Raw genomic sequence first — 21,671 nt, forward strand, 5'->3', positions numbered from 1 at the left:
TGCACCTTGTACTACCCAGACTCTGCTTGGATAGGGAAGGCAGGCCTGTCACATCCAGTGTTAGGGCCTGAGGCTTCCCTAATGCTTCTGAGGCTTCGGAAGGCCCCACATGAGGCCTCATGGGCTTCAAGTCACCCATCAATGCCCTCCTGCAGGGCATGGGCTCCAGATATTTGGGGTTTTGTGAGATGGGGGAAGGGCAGCCCTTTTTACCTTGGAGTTCTAGAAGAGCCACTGCCCCACCTTCGGGCTGGGTCACTAGGGGAGAGGTCTTTGGGCAGATGCAGGGAATGGGGAGGCCCAAGGGATGCAGCTTAGGTCCCTGCTCCAGGGCCTGGCCAGCAGAGTCAAAGGGTCCAGGCTGGGTCAGGGCCTGAGACCCTGGGCTCCTGTCTGCTGGTGTGCTCTCCTCCTGTCTGGGGGGTGGTTCTTACTGGGACCCAGAGACCCAAGGGTGCCCACTTGCCTGTTCCCTGCTTCCTCCCTTCATCCACTCTTTTTTCCTCCATTTCTCCTCTTTCGATCTTTCTCTTCTCCTTTCAGAATAATTCGTGAATATTCCTCTTTCCATCTTTTCCTCTTGATTCTCTCTTTCCCCCACCCTCTGTCTCTTCTCATCTGATAGCTTCACTCCTCCACTTGGTCTCCTTTTCCTTTTTTTCTGTCATTTGGTCCATTTGGGTAGGGGGAGCTGTGTCATCACGTCCTGACACAGCCACCCCAACACAGCTGTCCTGAGGAGACATGGGTTTGAGCAATGGGAAAATTGGCCACACCTTTTGCAAAAACGTGAAGGGCAAGGGTAGGGTGATAAGAAAATCAGCAGGCCAGGAAGCAGTGGGGAGCAAAGGCAGGGCTGCCTCAGCCCTCAGGTTTTAAAAAGTAAAGGTGAGCTGGGGACGTCTGGCACAGGGAAGTGGTGGCTGTGCAGGAGCCATGTGGCCGCCTGGAGGGGGGCTGGCCTGGAAATGAGGGGCAGAGCCTGGGGCTCCAGACAGTCATTGTCTTTGAGACTGGGCCCTGGCCAGTGAGCATCCTGCATGCCACTGGTAGGTCATTCCATTTCTAGAAGATTGTGGCACACGTGTCTGCTAAACAGCTTCCAATGTGCTAATGGCTAGGTCAGTGGAAGGGGCCAGGGAGGCACTGTTAACTGCCTCCAGTGCCCCACCGACCAGGCTGTGTGTGCATAAACTGTCATTGCAGGTCCTAGCTTAGAAGGGCTTGCCACGCTCCTCTCTTGAATACTTCTGCTCTAAAGCAGAGCTAGCATCTGAAAGAGCACCCCCTTTTCAGTTAGGCCCCAAGTTCCCTTACTTGGCCTCAGCAGATACCACTGCTGCCCAGGCCACCAGCCACCTGTTTCCTGACATCTTTTCTCTCTTTTCTGGGGTTCTTTCTGGTACGCGTGATGGCTGAGGGACCCTTAGTGTCTGTCTCTCTGTCTGTCTCCGTTTCTGTGATTCGTAGGGTCAGAGTCAGGGCAGATAACCTGATTTTAAAAACTAGAGTGCTAGCAAAAAGTCTGGAAAGAGAAGCCTGATTACTTAGTTCTTTACACCTGCAGCAGGCTAACTGCACGGCCTACGGGAAGACCTGTGTGTGCCTACTTTCCCCTTGGAGAGCTGGGACCTGAGTACTTCCACTGTGGTAAAGGATAGAACCCAGGAGCAAGAGCCCGAGGACAGCCAGAAGCTAGATGCCCACACAGGCCCTGCCTTTGCACTCTTGGTTACTGGCAGTGAAGGGATGCCAGTAGGGTTCCTGAGCCTTTTCTCCCTATTTCTTTGATAGCCACAGAAGTTCAGTTTCTGGCATGATTTTCCTGGTCTGTATCTTTTGGGGGAAAGGTTTGTTGTTACTAAAGGTGAGCATCCCTAATCCAAAAATCTAAAATACAAAATGCTCCAAAATCTGAAACTTTCTGAGCACCCACATGATGCCACAGGTGGAAAATTCCACACCTGACCTCATGTGACGGGTCGCAGTCAAAATGCAGGTAGACAACCCACAGTTTATTCAGCATCCCCAAGGGAAAAATATTACCTTCAGGCTATGTGTGTAAGGCGTATGTGAAACATGAATGAATTTCATGTTTAGATTAGATGTGAGTCCCATCCCCAAGATATCTCATTATGTATATGCAAATATTCCAAATTTTAAAAACCCCAAATCCAAAACACTTCTGATTCCAAGCATTTCTTGTAAAGGATACTCAACCTGTACTAAAATCTTGTGTCTTGGGGTAAAGACCCCTTTGGAGATTGGGTGGGGCTTGGCTGGGCTCAGTGCCCTGGGAACAGGAATGATAGTCGGTTGACCATGGTGGCCCCCACATAGGTGGTGTTGCCAACTCAGCCCACACATGTGTATTTTAACTGGCACTCACAGGGCCTCTCAGACAGCCCCTTACTGACACTCCTTGTCACTCCTTGTTTTCCCAGGAACACCAAGCGGACAGCTGAAGTGTGGATGGATGAATACAAGCAATACTATTACGCTGCCCGGCCATTCGCCCTGGAGAGGCCCTTCGGGAAGTAAGTGTCCCTTCAGGTTGAGGAGGGCAGAGACTGCAAAAGAGCCCAGCTCATAGGACCGATGCAAATGGGTGCCGATAGGCCAGTCAGCTTAGCTACCCTCAGCTCCCGCAGGGCCCAAGGCTGTGGCTTCTTTCCTATTCCTCAGAGTTCCTGCCCAGCTCTGGATGTGCAGGGCTTTAGGCAGCTCTTGTGGAATGACTGCCTGGCAACCTGGACTGCCAGCTCAAGGGGAGCTGAGCTGTGCCTTGTGCAGTGGACCAATATTTCCTGCTTTTTGCAGACAGGAAGGAGGCAGGACTAGACAGCCTTAGTCCTTCTAGGTGGGACTTCTTCCCTCCAAGTTCTAGGTCATCCAAGCCTAAGCTCTCTCCTTCCTTGGAGGAACAGCATGTGTATAGATGTATCCTCTACAGCAGTGCTCAAGTTTCATGGGAGGAGAGGACAGAGAAAGGAATGTTTATTGAAAGCTAGATACCAGGCCTGGTGCGGTGGCTCACACCTGTAATCCCAGCACTTTGGGAGGCCGAGGCGGGTGAATCACAAGGTCAGGGGTCTGAGACCAGCCTGACCAATATGGTGAAACCCCAACTCTACTAAAAATACAAAAATTAGCTGGGCATGGTGGCAGGCACCTGTAGTCCCAGCTATTCGGGAGGCTGAGGCAGGAGAATCGCTTGAACCTGGGAGGCGGAGGTTGCAGTGAGCCGAGATCACGCCACTGCACTCCAGCCTGGGTGACAGAGCAAGACCCCATCTCAAAAAAATTAGTTAATTAATTAAAAATAAATAAATAAATAAAAGCTAGATACCATTACATAAGGCATCTCATTAATCCTCCCAACTCCGAGGAATGGGCATAATGACTCCTGGTTTACAGATGAGGAGACTGAGGCTACTACAGGTTAAGCTTCTTGCCCTAGATGACACCATGGCAGAGGGGGGATGGTGGCTCAAACCACACCTGTCTGATTTCAAAACTTGGAATGACCTTGTATTCCCCAACCCAGAGCTGATTAGAGAAAAATAGCAACTTCACTAATGCTATCATTTATGTTTCTTTGGGGGCAACCAATGGCTTTTTGTCATACTAACATCACCCACTCATCATACGAAGGCTGTTGAGCAGATGGGTTTTTTGCAGCCTAAATTCATAGGTTGAACCCATCACTGAGTGGGAGGATTAAATCAGAACCCACCAAAATGATTTGCATCTCTGAAACCATAAATCCATGCTGCCCCTCAGGTTCTCTCACTCCAAACCTCCAAGGCATTCATTTTCAGTCCTCATCAGAACTTCCAATCTGTTGGCCATATCAACCACATCCCCCTCACTGCCTTCCCTCTCTAGCTTGGATTCTACTCTTTTAAAAACTGAACTCAAAATGTCTTGTCCTCAGACCTTCTGTGCTGTTGTCCATCTAGCAACACCATCCCCACAGTTCATCCAGGTTCAACCTTGGATGAATCTGACTTTGCACCCTGTCCTCCTGTGCACACAGGCTGCTGAACAGAACTGGGAATGCCAGCTGGTGCTACTAATAATACACCATGGTCGTCAGTCTCAGCAAGGCCTGCAGTCTGCCCACTGGCCCTGCTGCCTCTCCTAGCTAGCGTTCTCCCTCGATCTTCATTAAACCTCCACTCTTCCCAGCCCCTAGTCCACCCCCCTCTTTCGCTGGCAGCAGATGACACCTTCTGTTTTACAGATGAAATAGATGACATCAACTTCCCAAAACAAACCAACCCATTAACTTCACTGCTTCTGCAGCATCCTTCTCTGTCTCTTGTCTCAAAGGACAGGCTCTGCTTCCTGCTGTGGTCTCCATCCCTCCACCTGTACTCTGGATGAACCATTCATCGCTACATTCATTCATAAATCAACATTTATCGAGTTCCCACTGCCTGGATTCATCTCCTCTTGCCTCCTGGCGCAGGGCCTCTCAAACATTAACGTGCATGCAGATTTCCTGGGGATCTTGTTAAAATGAAAATTCTGACTCTGGAGGTCTGTATTTCTAATAAGCTGCAGGTGATGCAATGCTGCCCGCCTGAGTGCCACAATTTGAGGAGCAAGGTTCTACCGAGGAGATTCCCAAACTAGTCTGCATATCAGAGTTCCCTGGGGAGTTTCAAACTGACTGCAGTCTGTTTCCCTCCTCTAGAGAGTTGGTTTACTTGCTCTGGGGTGTGGCCTGGGCTGTAGAATTTTTCTAAAGACCCCACACCAGGTGATTCTAACATGGGGACAAGTTTGGGAACCACACTCCTTAGGGGGCTTTGCCCTCCGGGTGCCTCCATTCTCTCCCTGATCCCCAGTCTCTCCTCTGCTGCATTATTCCCATCATCATTTAAACTTATTCAGTGTCTTACATCTTAAGAAGAAAAAAATAGGAGGGGGAGGAAAGAAAACAAACTACAAAAACCCTCCTTCAGTCCAACATTGCTCATCATCCATGCTCTGTCTTTTCCATTCCTCCAGTGCCCAGCTTCATGAAGCAGTGGTCTGCTTTCCTCTCTCCACTCCCCTCCTTGCTCCTGGCCCCCAAGCCCTGAGACTGCTCCCACCTGGCTCCCTCGTGACTTCCTTGCACCCTGGACTGTCCTCTTTCGCTACCCCATCAGCATGAGTCTTCTCCCACCCCCGGCCCCTCTGGTGTCCCCCAGTCCCTAGGCTTCCAGAACTCTGCAGGCATGGCATTTCTTCTGCTGCTAGGCACTGCTTGCTTGGTCCCATTTGCAGGCTGTTTCCTCTTCCTACTCCTTGTATGATGGTCTTGCTGGAGGGTCCGTTAAAAAGCCTCTTCTTACTACATATTCTCTCTGGCATTAAGCACTGTATCTATGCTGCTGATATTTGCATCTCTATTTCTAAGCTAAACCTATCCTTTGAGCTCCAATCCCTTCTATCCAATTATCAACTAGACACCTCCACCAGGATGTCTCCCTGGTACCTCCAACTCAACAAATCCTAAACTGAACTCATGACATTTGCTCCTAAACTTACTCCTCATCTGATATTTCCCATCCCCGTGAAGAGTTTTCGTTGCACCTGTTGCCCAAGTCAGAAATCTAGGTGTCAACCTTGAATCCCTCTCCTTCTCTTTCCCATCCTTGAATCCCTCTCCTTCTCTTTCCCATCCAAATGATCACCAAGTCTTGGTAACACTGCACCATCATACACTGAGCACACAGGCCCTTGCTAAACACCCAATATTCAGCATTTTAGAAACCTGACATCCTTCCCATCCTGATGGAGCTTAGAGTCTGGTGATGAGCTGTGGTTGGTGCTCTGTAAGAAGAAGTTCTAGTGCAATCTTGAGGTGGGGAGTGGAAGGAAGTGAGTTGGACAGGAAGCAAGGCCAGCTCTATGTGTTTGCCCAGGAAGAAAAAGACATGGATGAACTTAGGTGGGTGCCGAGAGGTGTGGAGGCACTCAGTCTGTTGTTCTTCATTCCCACCCCCACTTCCCTGTTTGAAAGCATGATCAGCACCTGAGTTTCCACAGCTGCCTCCTCACTACCCTCCCTGGCCCCAGCTTTGCCCATCAGACCCATTTGTGGACCAGCACTGAAATGCTCTCAAAGTACAAAGCACCTCTTGCCCTGCTTAGAACCCATCAGTTTCATCCCAGTGTCCTTTAAACAAGTCCAAACTCCTTGGCAGTGCCTCACAGGACCCTTTATGGTCTGTCTTTGCTTTCAACTCACCCATTTCTGCTCTTCCAAATCACCACCCGTACATTCACATACACATCTATTTTAAGATCCTGCAGCACTCTTCCTGCCCGCAGAGCTTCTTTCGTATCTTCACATGTCCTCATCTTGCTCTCCCCACTGCCTCTAGCAGGGGCCCCTACCTCTGGTTTGTCTAGATAATGTCCCCTTTTCCTTCCAGATACCAGCATCACCATTACTACCTTGACCACCATGGACCCGACAAGCAAGGGTCCCCCTCTGAGTTGTTCCCATAGGTCTCTCCTGCTCATCCTATGTCACCTGGGCTGAGATGGCTTATTTCATTATCTTTGCCTATTGTTCAAAAGCTTTCCATAGTATCCCACATTGGGTACAATGCCTGACACATAGTAGGTGCTCAATGAATATCTAATGAACAAATACATGACCAGACCCCAGAAACAGCCAAATAAAAGGATTTTTTGAGACTGGGGCAGCGGGGAATGGTGTTTCGGCTGCAGAATCCAAAGAGAAATTGTGAATAAGCAGGCCCAGAGCCCCAGCGGTAAATTATTAACAACACACTGAATGTTCTTGCAGCTTTGTTTTGAATGAAAAGTAAAAACACCCCCAAATTCCATCTTCAAGTAAAAGCACCAGTCCTTGCTGTCATTACTGCACCATTGTGAGATATTGCTAAGTGTTTCCATAGCTCTGTCTGCAGTTATAGAAATCTGTTCTTGCTTAATTTCCCCAGCACCCTCCAGAGAGATGTGAGCACAGAGCATGGGCATGGTTTGCGCTTTGTGCTCTCAGTCTGGACTGGCTTTGCTGGCGCCTGCCTCTGACAGCTGTGTTTTGTCTTTGTGTCTGTCCACAACCCTGTTGCCCCCAGTGTTGAGAGCAGATTGGACCTGAGGAAGAATCTGCGCTGCCAGAGCTTCAAGTGGTACCTGGAGAATGTCTACCCTGAACTCAGGTATCCGTCCTACCTGTTGGAGCTTTGGCTGGCTGAAAGCAGAGGCCCTCAGCTGGCTTGGTCTGGAGAAGAGACAGACAATGACCAACTGGATGAGGGCTTTTATGTATATCGGAGGTCTAAGAAGACCAATTGGCTCCCTTCACCCCTAAAACCCGGAGGGACCTTATACTGAATCAGTAGCATGAAAGATTACAGTTAGCCAGTAGCAGTATTTCTCACCTGCTTGGGTTTGAGCCCTGACTTACAGACTCACTGACACCAGCTTCACTGCAGGTACTCATCTCCCTCTGTAGCTCCTGGGTCTTTCCTTGCCATCTCATTCTTAGTGGCACCCTGCCCTTCTCCGAGCAGTGCAGATATTTTCTAACAGCCCAGCCCTGCCATTCTCAGAACACTGCCCACCCTCTCCAGCTGGTAGTCTTGCTAATCCAATGAGCAGTGGACTCTCCTCTCTCCCTGTGACTCTCCTCCAGCATCCCCAAGGAGTCCTCCATCCAGAAGGGCAATATCCGACAGAGACAGAAGTGCCTGGAATCTCAAAGGCAGAACAACCAAGAAACCCCAAACCTAAAGTTGAGCCCCTGTGCCAAGGTCAAAGGCGAAGATGCAAAGTCCCAGGTAAAGTAACTGGCTGGGCATACAGGACCATGTGTCACAGTAGAGGGAGGCAGCCAGATGACTCTGCCTCCATCACCTGCTCTTACATGACATCAGATGCCCATTTATTCCCAGAGATCGGTAGTGGAGCATGAGAGGTGTGATCCCCCGACTCTGCCACTGTGCTTACACTGCTTGCTTTCCAAGTGCATAGAGTTCCTCTGAAAGACAGTTTAACAGGCAGCATCCTGCCTATAGGAAATTGCCCATTAAGTTAGCAGGAGCTTAATGAGTTTGTTGTAGTTGGTGTCCTACCTGCTGGCAGCAACCGTGGGCAGGGTCAGGCAAGGCCAATGGCACAGCTAGCTCGCAGATGTGAAATGCAAAGGGGGAGAAGACTGCCGCTGGGTGACACTGCCTCCTGGGACAGGACGGAATGCCTGCTCTGTGAGTCTCCCAGCTGATTTAGCTCTGACTGGCAGGTAGTCACATCAGATTTGGTAAAACCATCTCTGTCTGCCACCCTGTCTCTGGGCAGCATCCTTCTTCATCCCCAGCTTCACCTCTGCATCTCCTGCCTCCCCTAAGTCTGCAGGACCCCTTGTGATCCCTTCTCTGAAAGGTTTCCTGTGCTTTACTTGATTGATCAACAAAGTACCTCCCCCTCCCTGCCATGTTTTTTGGGACAGTCTTCTCCCATCTGAGGCTACAACTGTTGTTTTAAAGGTCACTGACAAATTCATAGCCTGTCTCATAGCACTTGGCCTGCTGACTGCGTTAAAGCACGGTGGCTCACGCCTGTAATCCCAGCACTTTGGAAGGTCAAGGTGGGTGGATCACTTAAGGTCCGGAGTTCAAGACCAGCCTGGGAAACATGGTGAAACCCTGTCTCTACTAAAAATACAAAAAATTAGCCGGGCAGGGTGGCATGCACCTGTAATCCCAGCTACTCAGGGGGCTGAGGCAGGAGAATCGCTTGAACCCTGGAGGCGGAGGTTGCAGTGAGCCGAGATCACACCATTGCACTCCAGTCCAGGCAACAATAGTGAAACTCCATCTCAAAAAAAAAAAAAAAAAAAAAAAAGGCACGTTTGTCTATGGCTTCCTTGCTAACTCCTCACCCCCGCTCTCATACCCTTCTGGCGGGTATTCATCAAGGTTCCCAGCTCACTGTTCTTTTCTCTACAAATGATTTCTTGGAGATTTTTTCATGCTTCCAGCTTTGACAGTTTCCTGTTTATTGATTCACAAATTCCTTATCTTCATCTGTCCATGAATTCATTTATTCATTCAACAGATACTTCTTTATTAACTATGAAGATGCAGAGATGAAAGACTAGGTTGCAGGCCTGAAGGGCCCCTCAAAGGGCCTAATGTAAAAATAAGCTAGAAAGTAGCCATTATGATGTAATCTCTGTCCTGGATGGAGTTTTGTCCAGGGTACCATAGAAGTTGCAAGAGATGGCATCCAAGTTAGGTGTGAGGCTCAGGGAAGATTTCCCACCGGACTTGGAAATGAGTTGTATTCTCAGAGATGAGTAGAAATAGGCCAGGTTGGGAAGGGAAGAAAGGGTGGCCCAGGAAAGACCTGGAGCTGAGCAAGGGTGCTGGTGAGGATGCTGCCTTTGCAGGACAGTGGGAGAGTAGGGTTGGAGAGTGGGATGTGAGGGGAGGGAGCAGCAGACGGTGAGGCTGGACAGAAAGCAGGAGCTGAATCCTGGTCTCTCTTCCTGTGCTGAAGAGGTTATGTTTTGTTCTGGGAAACAGGATGCTATGAGATCTCAGGAGAGGGTTGGGAATTGCAGATTTGCAGGTGCTGAAGAGGTTGCTTTTTGTCCTGGGGAACAGGATGCTATGAGATCTCAGGAGAGGGTTGGGAATTGCAGATCTGCAGGTGTAGATCTCCTACCTGGACTTTCTCAACACTGGCTGATTGAGTGAGTCCATGCCCACACTGAACTCACTTGTGACTCAAGATAACAGATAGCCATGAGCATCTATCAGGCACCCTGGCTGCCTCCTTGTCCCACTAGCTCTCTCCATGTGACCCCCTTCTCCCATGACCCTCAGTTCCAGCCTGGTCCAGCTTCTGTGGCTCTTCTTTCTCCTGCACCCCTCATTGTCTCATATCTCAGAAGGGTTGCTCTTAGATCCCATGTTCACTTCTTCATGCTAGATCAGCATTCCTCAATCTCAGCACTCTTGACATTTGAGCTGGACGTTTCTTTGTTGTAGGGGCTCCCCTGTGTATTGTGGGAAGTCTAGCAGCATCCCTAGTCTCTGCCCACTCTTGCCAGCAGCACCTCCCCACAACACAACTCAACACAAGTCACGGCCATCAAAAGTGTCTCACACATGACCAAATGCCCCCTGAGGGACAAACCTACGCCAGTTGGGAGCCACTGGGTTAGATTACAGCAAAAGCCTCCACTTGCTTCTCCTGCCCTGGCTGCAGCCCTGCCCCTACCCTGACATTGAATGTGGTCATTAACCCATTGTTCCCAGTCTCAGCACAGACATCGATGGCTCCTATTGTCTACCACAAAAGCCAGACTCTTGGCCTTGGTACTTGAGGCATCTCAACCCAGCTCCAGCTTGCGGTGGCTTTTCCAGGAACCATATCTCTACTCCAGTAGGGCAGGGGAGGGAGCTGCTTGAATCAGACAGGAAAAGGGAAAGGAAATTGAGGTGTTGATTTTGCTTAAGGCGTGACTGCCTGGATGAGAATGACATAATTTGCTCAAGTGGCATTTTGCAAAATGTTGTGAGTAGGGGACACACATCCTTGTCTTCTGAATCTGTGTGTGGGCAGTGCTGGTGGGCAGCAGCCAGAGTGTTGTCTTCCCCCTTTCCCTGGGGCAGGAGTGTGCTTGGTCTGTTTCCAGCAGAACAGGGGACTTTTCTGGTACCTGACGCCTTTGGCTGCATAAGGAAGTGGGAGAAGAGGAGCCAGGTCTCTGTGGGCCTCCGAGAGGGGCCCTGCAATGCTCTGGCCCTGAGGAGAGTTGTCAGGCCTTTATTTGACCAGAAGGTAATAGTGCCCATCCCAGCTGACCTTCCTGTCATGTGAAAAAGGGGAGGGACAGCAGTCATCTGCGGGCAACTCACACTCATCCTGGGCATGGCCTGTGGGTGAGCAAAGCATCTTCTCTGGAAGATGGTACTGAGATGCCCCTCCTCTCTGCCTTGGAGAGAACAACTGGGTTGGTGTCACCACAGTGTGAATGTGGGGTGCTGGGAGAATACTCCTAGACAGGATGATGCTCAGTCCACTTCACAGACTGTACCACGGCCCAGGGACCATTCCTGCTGGGATGCAAGGTGGCCTGATGCTGGGTGAGACAGAGCCCCTGCCCTCCAGGGCCTACGGCACGACTTGGATACATTTCCAAGTAATCTGGAGGTGTTAAACCCACATGGGACTGATAGAAATCCACATGACCATGCCAGCTAAGATAATCTCCCTGAGTATGTGTGCCTATGTGTGTGTGTGTGTGTGTGTGTGTGTAGCATACACTCTCATAGGACTGACTTATATGGCCTTTCTCTTCTTCTCAGTGTCCGCTCCTCCTTCCCATGTAAATGTCCTGTCTTCCCACTTCCCAACCCCTTCTGCTAACACTGGGCTTTGTCACATTCTCTCCTCTTATGGCTGCTTTGCCCCCATCACCTCTTCCCACCTCTGTCCTCCTACTTGTCCTGCCTCTTGGCCTGTCCAGAGGGAGTCACATCTGCCCCTCAAACCCCTAAACATGGTTTGTTCAGTCTTCTCTGCTCCCACTTCTTTTGCCTCTGAGAGGCCATATCAGGGAAGTGACATAAAAGCCTGTTAAGTAGATGTTGCTATTATCCCATCGTACAGATACAGGCCGAGGCCAAAACAATGAAACCAAGTCTTGGAGAGGTTACCCAAAGTCATATCCTACCAATAACGGTGAAGATGGATTTGGAGAATCTGGCCGCATATCATAGCTCTGCTCTTGCTGATGCTGGAGAGTCAGGGCTGGCTCTGAGCTCTTTTAGACAAGTTTAATCAGGTGAGAAGACACCTGCCCCTGAAATTCCTCTTCTAGGTTGTAAACATTAAAACCATAAATCAGCTCCACCTTGACAGGGGAGAGTGGCAAGAGATTCTTCTTCTTGGCCAGTTTCGAAGGACAATCTTTATGAAAAGATGAACGAAGGTTGTACCCCTATGTCAAGGTCTCGGGTGGAGGACCATGCCAGAGAGTAGTCCCCTCCCTGATGTTATGGGCATTGGGACAAGAGCATGAATGGAGGCTCCTACTCCCGATTCCACACCAGAATTTGGGACACATACCATGCTGGCTTCCTGTCTTGCCTGTCCCCATTTCTTCACACCCTGGCTGCATATCCAAGCTGGGTCACTCCCAACTAAATGGTCCCCCTTGGGCCTAGGGCTGTGTACTAGGGATATAGTCTACCCTCAGAGGACACGCTCAAAGGCGAAGAAGCAAAGCCCCAGGTAAAGTAACTGGCTGGGGATACGGGACCATGTATGAACCCAGGGATGAGATCTACATAGGTTTTTAAATAAGGCTTGGTCCTTTTGCCCTGGAGACTCTAGGGTCCTCAACTGTGGAGTAAAAGCACCAGAGAATGGGAGCCAAGGGCTGAGTTCAGCTTTAGCTGCCCACAGTCTCTGCAGGCAGGTGAGCCCCAGGCTCTGGGGCGTCCTCGTTGTTGAAAGGAGACTGTTTTGTCCTCTGGTTCTGACACTGGCTCCCGATGCTGCTCCACCCCCAGTCCTATCCATTCCTCACCCGCCTTCCCTTCCTCTCTTGGCTGACTTGTCAACCTTGGGAGCAAAATATTTAATCTGAGTGTGTATTGAAGATGTCAGAAAACTGATGCCTTAGGTGAAACGCGAGAGAAATACATCATCCGTTTGTAAACATGTGAAGCCCGAGAAGTCTCCAGGTTAACAAGTTTCCTCTTAACTTTATTGGACTCTAGAAAAATATTTGTGAAAGGTAGAAAGAATACAGGTGCACCAATCTAGTTTCCATCCCAATTTAAAGAAAGGGGAAAAACATAAGATATATTTTTAGCTCGTCCTTTTACCTGTCTCCCAGTGTGTGGGCTACTGGCTGTGGAGCATGCAAGGTGGGTACCCTGGGTGGGCAGGTGAAGATAAAGTCTGCCCCTAACCTGGACTGGCACTGGTGCCTCGAGGTGTGTGAGCCTGAGTCTGCTGGTGGGACAGGCTGCCTGCACACCACCCTCCCTGCCCGATGCCACCCTCCCTGCCTGATGCCACCTTCCCCGCCTGATGCCACCTTCCCTGCCTGATGCCACTTTCCGTGCCCGATGCCACCCTCCCAGCCCACACACCACCCTCCCTGCCCACACACCACCCTCCCTGCCCAATGCCACCCTCCCTGCCTGATGCCACCCTCCCTGCCTGATACCCCCCTCCCTGCCCGATGCCACCCTCCCTGCCTGATGCCATCCTCCCTGCCCAATGCCACCCTCCCTGCCCGATGCCACCCTTCCTTCCTGTGCTTTGTCAACACAGCCTTGGGAATGGCTCCATCCCTGCCTCCAGTATAGCTCCTGGGCAGGATTCCAAAGGAAGGTCTGTAAGGTCCTCTCTCTTCTTGTTGGCTCCCCCTGGTCACCATCGTGAACACAGCAGACAGCAATTGAGCATTTGCTAATGGAAAGCACCACTCTGGGATAGGTATTAACCCATTTGTTCCTTGCAGTGACCCTCTTAGAGACTGATGTCATCCTCATTTTACATGCAAGGGAACTGTGGTACAGAGTTGAGTAACTCGCTCAAATTCACAGGTTAATAGGCAGCTCTGTGGGGATTCTAGCCCTGGTATCACCCCAGGATCCAACAACATGACCCAACGAAGATGTACTGAGTGTGGGCTTTAATCACACATATAAGTGTAATCTTGCCACATGGGAGGAAAGGACAGAATGGGCTGGAAATAAAGAAAAGACCCCAAAAGTGGGTTCATCAAAGTTTCCAATGGAAGGAGGTGTGTCTAGGAGCCCACCAGGTCATCCTGCTGCCTCTGGAGAAAAAGCCTCCACCAGGGAGGGGCTGAAGCAGACCCCAGCACAGCCATCAGCTCACTTGTGCTATTGTCACAGTTGGTACAATCACTGCAGCTGATGCTTCAGAGAGCCAGAGGCATCACGAGGGCAGTTCATTTGAATTCAGGCTCATCCATTCTAGATGCCTTGTTTGAAGGGAGAGCTTCAGGCTATGTCTCAGGGACCGTGGAGGTACCCAGTATGGACTAAGATGTTCAAGGCCCTGGATACTTGGCTCAGGTCCCACCTCACCAAGGAGAGGCCAAGTTCAGAATCAACCCTGGGGTCTGCTTCTGGCATTGCCAGAGTAACCGTTGGCCCCTTTGATCCTCAGTTACCTCTTCTACAAAACAGGAACCATAGTGGTTATGAGAATTAAATAGACAATGAATGTGAAGCAACTAGCACCAGGCCTGGCCCTTGAAAGAGTCTCTTACAAGCAGTTGTCACTTTGGCTGTCTAACTACAACAAAACCAGCAGTGCTGCCCTGCCTATGCCTGGTGGTGTCACCCCTCCTGGAGAGAGTATTGACAGATGGGGTAAGTGAGGCTTGGAGAGACTGCCCAGGTGGTATGTGAGTAATGCCAGGGCATGGTTCAGATACAGGCCTGCCACCTGCAGAGCCCAAGCCCTTCAGGTGAGACTAGGGCTTCTAACCCTCAGCACTACTGGTAATAGGGCCAGATCCTTCTTTGTTGAGGGGTTGTCCTGTGCAGCATGGGATGTTTAGCAGCATCCCTGACACCACCCACTGGCGGCTAGAAACACTCCTTCACCCAGCCATAGAACCAAAAATGTCTGCAGACACTGCCAGAGGTCCGCTGAGTGGGGAGAGTTGAGAGCCGCTGCTCCAGGCTGATTGCTTCTTGCCTACCAGAGGCAGGGGCCCTGGGCCATTCCAAGAGCAGCTCCTCTGCCTGGGCCCAGGCTCGTCCTCACTCCTGCCTCTTTTTTTTTTTTTTCTTTTTTTTTTGAGACAGAGTCTTACTCTTTTGCCCAGGCTAGAGTGCAATGGCATGATCTCAGCTCACTGCAACCTCTGTCTCCCAGGCTCCAGCAATTCTCCTTCTTCAGCCTCCTGAGTAGCTGGGATTACAGGCACGTGCCACCACACCTGGCTAATTTTTGTATATTTGGTAGAGATGGGGTTTCACCATATTAATCAGGCTGGTCTCAAACTCCTGACCTCGTGATCCACCCATCTCAGCCTCCCAAAGTGCTGGGATTAAAGGCAAGAGCCACCGCGCCTGGCCCTCTTTTAGTTACCTCTTAAGACAATCTTTCATCCCTGCTTCACCGTCCTGTGCAAGACCACAAGCCCCAGGTTGGGTGCTGTGGCCCCTCTGCATCCCAGCTTCCACAGCTATGGCCAGACTGGCATCTGCTAGAGAGAGAAGGTTACTGACCCCTGCCTGTCCCCTCCCTGCTCCCACCAGCAGTGGCCATCTCCAGACATGTCCTCCAAGCACAGAAGGTTTTAAGGCTGTCTGGCCCAGTCGATCCCCTCCTCATTCATTGGTGACTCCCCTCCTCCTCAGCCCCCAGCTGGCCTATCCCTGTGGAGGGGGCGGGGCCACCCACACCAACCAAGGATGGTCTCTGGGTTGCCCTTCCGTGGCTACAGCTTTGGGATAGGAGGGACGGTTCCTGGACCAAACCAAGGGTTGGGCTGCTTATTCTCATGGCCCAATAATGAGATGCAGATGAACTGGGAAAGAAGAGAGTTTATTTCTATAACCGGGCACAGAGAGAAAACCTGGAAATTATCACCAGACCAACTCAAAATTACAAAGTTTTTCAGAGCTTATATACCTTCTAAGCTGTTTGTCTACGTGTGAGTGTGTATTCATCTAAAGACATAAGTGATTAACTTCTTCTAATCTATAACTAAGGTGTGAGTCCTGAAGACCTTCTCCTGGAGCCTCAGTAAATTTACTTAATCTAGATGGGTCCAGGTGCCAGGGGTGATTACTCTTATCTTGTCTCCTGCTAAATCATGGAGGTTTGGGGAGTTCCTTCAGACCCCAATAAAACTTGTTTGTGGAGGTCTGGGGAGTTTCTTCAGACCCCCGATAAAACTTGTTTAATCCTACACAGGTCCTGTTAAGAATTCCTTCATTATCTTGTCATGCTTCAAGGCCCAGGAAAAGCCTAGACAAACTCTTGGTGGGCTTTTGTTACATGTAAGCCTTTGTAAAAGGGCACTGGCCCTTTCAGCCTTTAACATTTAACTTACCCACTCAGTCAGGGCTGAAACAGTTGTCTTGGAGGCCTGCCTGTTCAACTGTTAGGGAGACCTGGCCTGCCACAGGATCTCCATCATGGGCTAGGCTTTTGCCAGGCCCCCAAACGAAGCCACCAGCAGAGGGCCCAGCACTCAGCGAATCCAGGCCAGACCTGCTGAGCAACCTCTGCTGCCTTCCTGGAGTCTGTTTCTGACTGCAGGATTCTTTTAATAAACTCATTCATCACGGCCCTTCTGGGAAGTCTGACAGGCTGCCGAATGGAAATCCGAAAATGCTCTCCTTGCTTCCCACCTGCGTGCTCCTGTTTCCTGCTTCTCCTCCCTCCTCTCCTCTTTCAGATGTGGCCAGACATCAGCCTTCCTCTGGGACATGATGAGGCTAAGTTATTGAAATGCCAGGAAATACCAGCTAATGGAAAGTCCACTTAGCATGAGGGCTTCATTAGCTGTGCCTGTTCACACATTCTCCTTGGGGGTCTTTGAGATGTTTTCATCAAGTCCCGGCCTGGGAACACACCAGATGCCCAAATGCATTTCTTCCTGAAAGGCATCTGTGGACAACAAGGGTCGAGGATGTCAAAATAACTGCCCACCCACCCACCCATCCAGCACTTCCAGTTTTGGGACCCCTAGGATATTAAAAAAGAAGAAATGCCAAAGTGGGCTCTCAAAAGAGGCTTTTATATTTAATCAGTTAATGCTTTTAACACAAAAAACACAATGTCATTGTATGATGGTGATTGTAAGATAATGGCAGGATTTATTTTTGAAATACTAATCTGTGGTTCCCTACAGACTCTATAGTCGGGTAATGGGTCAGAAGGAATGAACTTCGTCTTTCCCTTGTACTGATCTCAGGGCATATGACTTTCTGGTAGTCCAGCTGTTGCATTTGACCTTTTGGCCCTTCTCTCTCCTCCCCACAGGCCAAGGAATATTCCAGGCCCACCTTCTAGATCACATTCTGGATATTCAGGACTTCAGAATCCCCCACCCAAATGGCCCCAGCCTAATTCAAAACCCTGCGTGGGTCTCATCCCTGGGTTTGTCCTCCGAGGGTGGACTGTCTCTAGTACACATCCCCAGGTCCAAGGGAGACCATTTAGAGGGGAATGACTCAGCTTGGATATGCAGCCCAGGTGGGGGAAGAAAAAGGCGGGGCGGCTCAGGCTAGAAGCCAGCACTGTGTGTATCCTATGGTCTGGTGTAGAATCAGGAGTGTGGGCCTCCATTCATACTCATGGCCCAATTACTCTATTAGAGAGGGCACTATTCTCTGGCCTGCCCCACCCCAGACCTTGGCAAGGGAGTACAACCTTTGTTCATCTTTTCATAAAGGTTGTCATTGGGAACTGGCCAAGAAGAAGAATCTCTTGCCACTCTCCCCTGTCAAGGTGGAGCTGATCTTTGGTTTTAATGTCTACAACCTGAAAGAAGAATCTCAGGGGCAGGTGTCTTCTCCCCGGGTTAAAGTTATCTAAAAGAGCTCAGAGCCGGCCCTAACTCTCCAGCATCAACAAGAGCAGAGCTGCTGGAGAAAGTTGGTGTGGGGGCCACTTGCTGGTGTATGACTTTGGATAGCCTCTCCGAGCCTTGGTTTCATCATCTATAAAATGAGGATAATAGTAATACCTACTTAATAGGATTCTTATGAAAATTAATCAATCTGTGTAAAGTTGTCAGGATAATGCTGAGCACATCATAAGCGCTCAATAAATGTTAGCTCTTATTAGCAGCAGCAGCAGCAGCAGCAGCAGCCTGGTCATTGTACCACCTCTGTGCGGACAGACTTCTTTCCCCTTTCAGCTTATCTTGGAGAAAGGCAAATGGGATGTGTAGAATGTAATGTTCACAAGGCCAGAGAAGAACTTCTTGATATGTCCCAAGGAATGTATCTCATGACTTTTTATTATAGAAAATTTCAAATATCTATAGATACAGAAGTCGAATAGGATAAAGAACGCCCATGTACCCATTGCCCTGCTGTAAGAACAAGACTCGAGGACAGTCTTGTTTCATCTATATTTGCATCTCTCCCCAGGGAGTACTTTCTGATCTAGGTCTTCTCCCAACACCGACAGTTTGAAAAGGGATAAAAGAATCCTAATGCAGGAGCCATTCTCCCACTAGGCCGGTGAGTCCCAGATCAAGAGAGCCAGGCGTCATTGTACAGCAAGTCAGGTTGACTCAAGATGGACGTATTCAGGACAGCAGAAGGTCCTGAGCCTGTGGGAGTGGTTCCTCTGAACCACCCAGGTCCCAGAAAACAATTAAAGCTTTCAGCAGCCCATGGAGGTCAGGAGAGGACCAGGGACCAGGAGGGAAGGTGCAGAACGAGAGACAGATGACCACCATGTCTGCCTGGGGGACACCTTGTCCTAGAGTAGGAGGCTGGCCTGCTAGGTGGACTTTTTCATTCTTGGGCCAAGGGGAAGTAGCCAATGAGTAACCTGGTCCAGAGGCTCATGGTCAACTTGTTTCAGGGATGTGGTGGAAACAGATACAGCCCTCAAAGGATCCTCTGCAGCTTCCCCAGGGGACCCAATTCAGGAATCATCTTCTTTGCCCCCAGACGGAGGCAAAGGGTAAATATTACCTTATTTTACAACCTGGGGGAAAAAACCGCTTGTGCCAGTACTTTCTGCCCCACTGACTTAAGAACTGGGAAGTGCTTGTGGCTTCATAATCCAGTTACTCAGTGATCTCTGGTACTTTGGAGGAAAAATGTTGGAATCATTCCTCATAATGAATGACACAGCATGCCCTTCTTCCTGATGCCAACAGAACTCTGCTTGTCAATCCAATTTCTCAGCTTCTCTCCCTGAAAGAGCTCAGGGGCCAAAAGATCTATTATCCTGGCACATGCACCCTCCTGAAATAATTTGAATCCTCATAACATTCTTCTTTCCCTAGACCCTTCTTTATTCATTCCCTTGGAACACTTGTTCCATTTATCCTTCCATCTTCCTCTTGTCATAACTTTCATGTGCTCTAGTCTCATGTTCTCTGGACACTGACTTGGACTGCCTTTCAAAGAACAGGGGAGAGTCTAAAGATATCTGGTATGGAGGGGTGGGGAGTTGACCTGCTAGACGGCTGCTTGAAATGTCAAGTGCTGGGAACAGACCCCCTCGAGATGTTTTCTCCAAACAAAAACTGTGGAGCACACAGCTCAGCTGGGGTTGTTGTTCAGACTCCTGCCCAAAGCCCAGAATTGTTCAGGACTCCCAGAGGCAGCCTGAATGGCCCAGGCCCAGGCCCCTTCATGGGGTGGATGGAGATTTCCATGGAGATATGACCTCCGAGTCTCTGGCACTTGAGTAGCATTTTCCAAGGTAACCTTGATGATCATTGCCTACTGGGACCCTTGGTGCTTCTTACCAGCCTGTGCTAATCACACCCGTAAGTGTGGTTGTATGCCACGAGTGGTGGCTTCCTGGATCCTGAACAAACCTTCCTGGTCTCTTTCTCCCCAGGTATGGGCCTTCACATACACCCAGCAGATCCTCCAGGAGGAGCTGTGCCTGTCAGTCATCACCTTGTTCCCTGGCGCCCCAGTGGTTCTTGTCCTTTGCAAGAATGGAGATGACCGACAGGTAAGTGCTCAGCAGGTCCCTGGGATGTGGCCATCTCCGTAATGTGACTGCCTGTTGAGGGCTTAGTCTGATGAGCAGGAAAAGAGAGAAATTGTTAGAAGAGGAAGAGTTGATAAGAGAGGTCAGGAGAGGGAGGGAAAGTGCTGCCTGGGATCCCCTCTGTGATGCTAGAAGCAACGGCAACATCCACCCTCACTGGTCAGCCTGCCCCATGAAAGCCTATTGATTTCCACTGACCATACCATGCCCAGTCATCTTCTACTTTCCTGTCATTGCTCTGTTCCCCAAGTGGGATCCCAAACAAGGATCTCAGGGTCACAAGGATGAGCAAGACTTGACCCTTGCCTTCAGGGCCCTGGGCTCTGGCAGTGTGTCCCCCAAACTTCCTAGCATTCTGGATACACCGCATTCCCAGTTCCTCTAGCAGCAAAGTGATGTCTCCATTCAGTTTCTTGCCAACTGGGTATTGGTGTTAGAGAGAACAAGATTCAAATGCCTGTTTTATGGTTTACAGGCTGTGTGACCCATGGCAGGTTATTGGATCTCTCTGGATGTCCATTTCCTCCTCTCTGAAATGGGGTTGAGAATGTCCACTACACAGGGCAGCTGTGACTGTTTCTTGGCAGTAACGTGCTCAGTGCCCTCTCCGGGGTGCTTCCCCTGATGTGTCCAGTCCCTCCTTTGTCATGCGAGGTCAAGTGTGAGAACCTGCTGCATGAGACCTGCCTCTCTGCCCTGGCCCGTCGTGTGCTGACACATTTTGAAGAAGCCCCCAGCCCCTCCTGCCATCACACTCGCCGCTCCCAGCTCTTCCCCACTTCTCTGCCATCGTGCAGATGCTGAGTGTGGATCGTTTCTTAGGTTGCTCCTGTGACTAACTCGCTTCATGTTTTCTGGGCTACTGCTTGGAAAGTTATTGCCTCCTAATGAGTTTTCCTAGTAAACATATTGATTTTGCTTTTAACTTTTTTTAATCCAATTTAAAAAAAGAAACCAACAATAATACCTGGTAGAGCAATTAGTTGCAGTTTTAGTGCTTATGAAACCATGAAATCAAGTCTCTGAGTGACCCTAGACATGAGGCACCTACCTTTCTGATAAAGCTGGAGCTCCCATATTACTGATGGCACCTAGTTCATTCACTCTCTTCTTTGTCTTACCAGCAATGGACCAAAACTGGTTCCCACATCGAGCACATAGCATCCCACCTCTGCCTTGATACAGATATGTTCGGTGATGGCACCGAGAACGGCAAGGAAATCGTCGTCAACCCATGTGAGTCCTCACTCATGAGCCAGCACTGGGACATGGTGAGCTCTTGAGGACCCCTGCCAGAAGCAGCGAGGGCCATGGGGTGGTGCTTCCCTGGACCAGAACAGACTGGAAACTGGGCAGCAAGCAGCCCGCAACCACCTCAGACATCCTGGACTGGGAGGTGGAGGCAGAGCCCCCCAGGACAGGAGCAACTGTCTCAGGGAGGACAGAGGAAAACATCACAAGCCAATGGGGCTCAAAGACAAATCCCACATGTTCTCAAGGCCGTTAAGTTCCAGTCCTGGCCAGTCTTTCCCTGATTGGTATCTGGAGACAGAAACCTAATGGGAAGTGTTTATTGTTCCTTTTCTTACAAAGGAAGCAGTCTCTGGAGGCCAGAAAGAAAAGCCTTCTTTTTCACTAGGCCAGGACTACATTGAGAGATGAAGAATGGAGGTTGTTTCCAAAAGAAATAAAGAGAAACTTAGAAGTTGTCTCTGGACATCTCTTGCTCTTTTCTTCTTTTGTTGGCTCAGGGCTAAGCTGAGCTCTTCACGGAATAGGGGCATGGGGTGGGGGGCACCTGTGGCAGAGTGGACAAAGAAGACAGGGAGATGGGAGACCTGTGCCCTTATCCTGGGTTGCCACCAACTAGCTGTGGGATCTTAAAATGACATGTAACTTCTTTGACCCACCATTTCCTGTTATGT

The 21,671-nt window shown here is 49.9% G+C and overlaps 1 protein-coding gene across 3 annotated transcripts in view; it reads left to right on the forward strand.

Moving 5' to 3' along the window:
- GALNT14 (polypeptide N-acetylgalactosaminyltransferase 14) overlaps nucleotides 1-21,463 on the forward strand; it is a 227,400-nt gene extending 205,937 nt beyond the window's left edge. For 2 of the 3 annotated variants that reach the window (XM_003827154.6, XM_063594637.1), the window contains 5 exons: nucleotides 2,445-2,537; nucleotides 7,110-7,193; nucleotides 7,670-7,814; nucleotides 19,588-19,707; nucleotides 20,871-21,463. In XM_003827154.6, coding sequence (XP_003827202.2) covers nucleotides 2,445-2,537; nucleotides 7,110-7,193; nucleotides 7,670-7,814; nucleotides 19,588-19,707; nucleotides 20,871-21,029 — 601 coding nt within the window. In that variant the 3' untranslated portion in view covers nucleotides 21,030-21,463. The remainder of the gene's footprint in view (nucleotides 1-2,444; nucleotides 2,538-7,109; nucleotides 7,194-7,669; nucleotides 7,815-19,587; nucleotides 19,708-20,870) is intronic. The other variant, XM_024927753.4, reaches the window with a different exon arrangement.
- The last annotated feature ends 208 nt before the right edge of the window (nucleotides 21,464-21,671 follow it).

The sequence above is a fragment of the Pan paniscus genome, chromosome 12, assembly GCF_029289425.2.
Source record: "Pan paniscus chromosome 12, NHGRI_mPanPan1-v2.0_pri, whole genome shotgun sequence".
In the NCBI taxonomy this organism is placed as follows: Eukaryota; Metazoa; Chordata; class Mammalia; order Primates; family Hominidae; genus Pan; species Pan paniscus.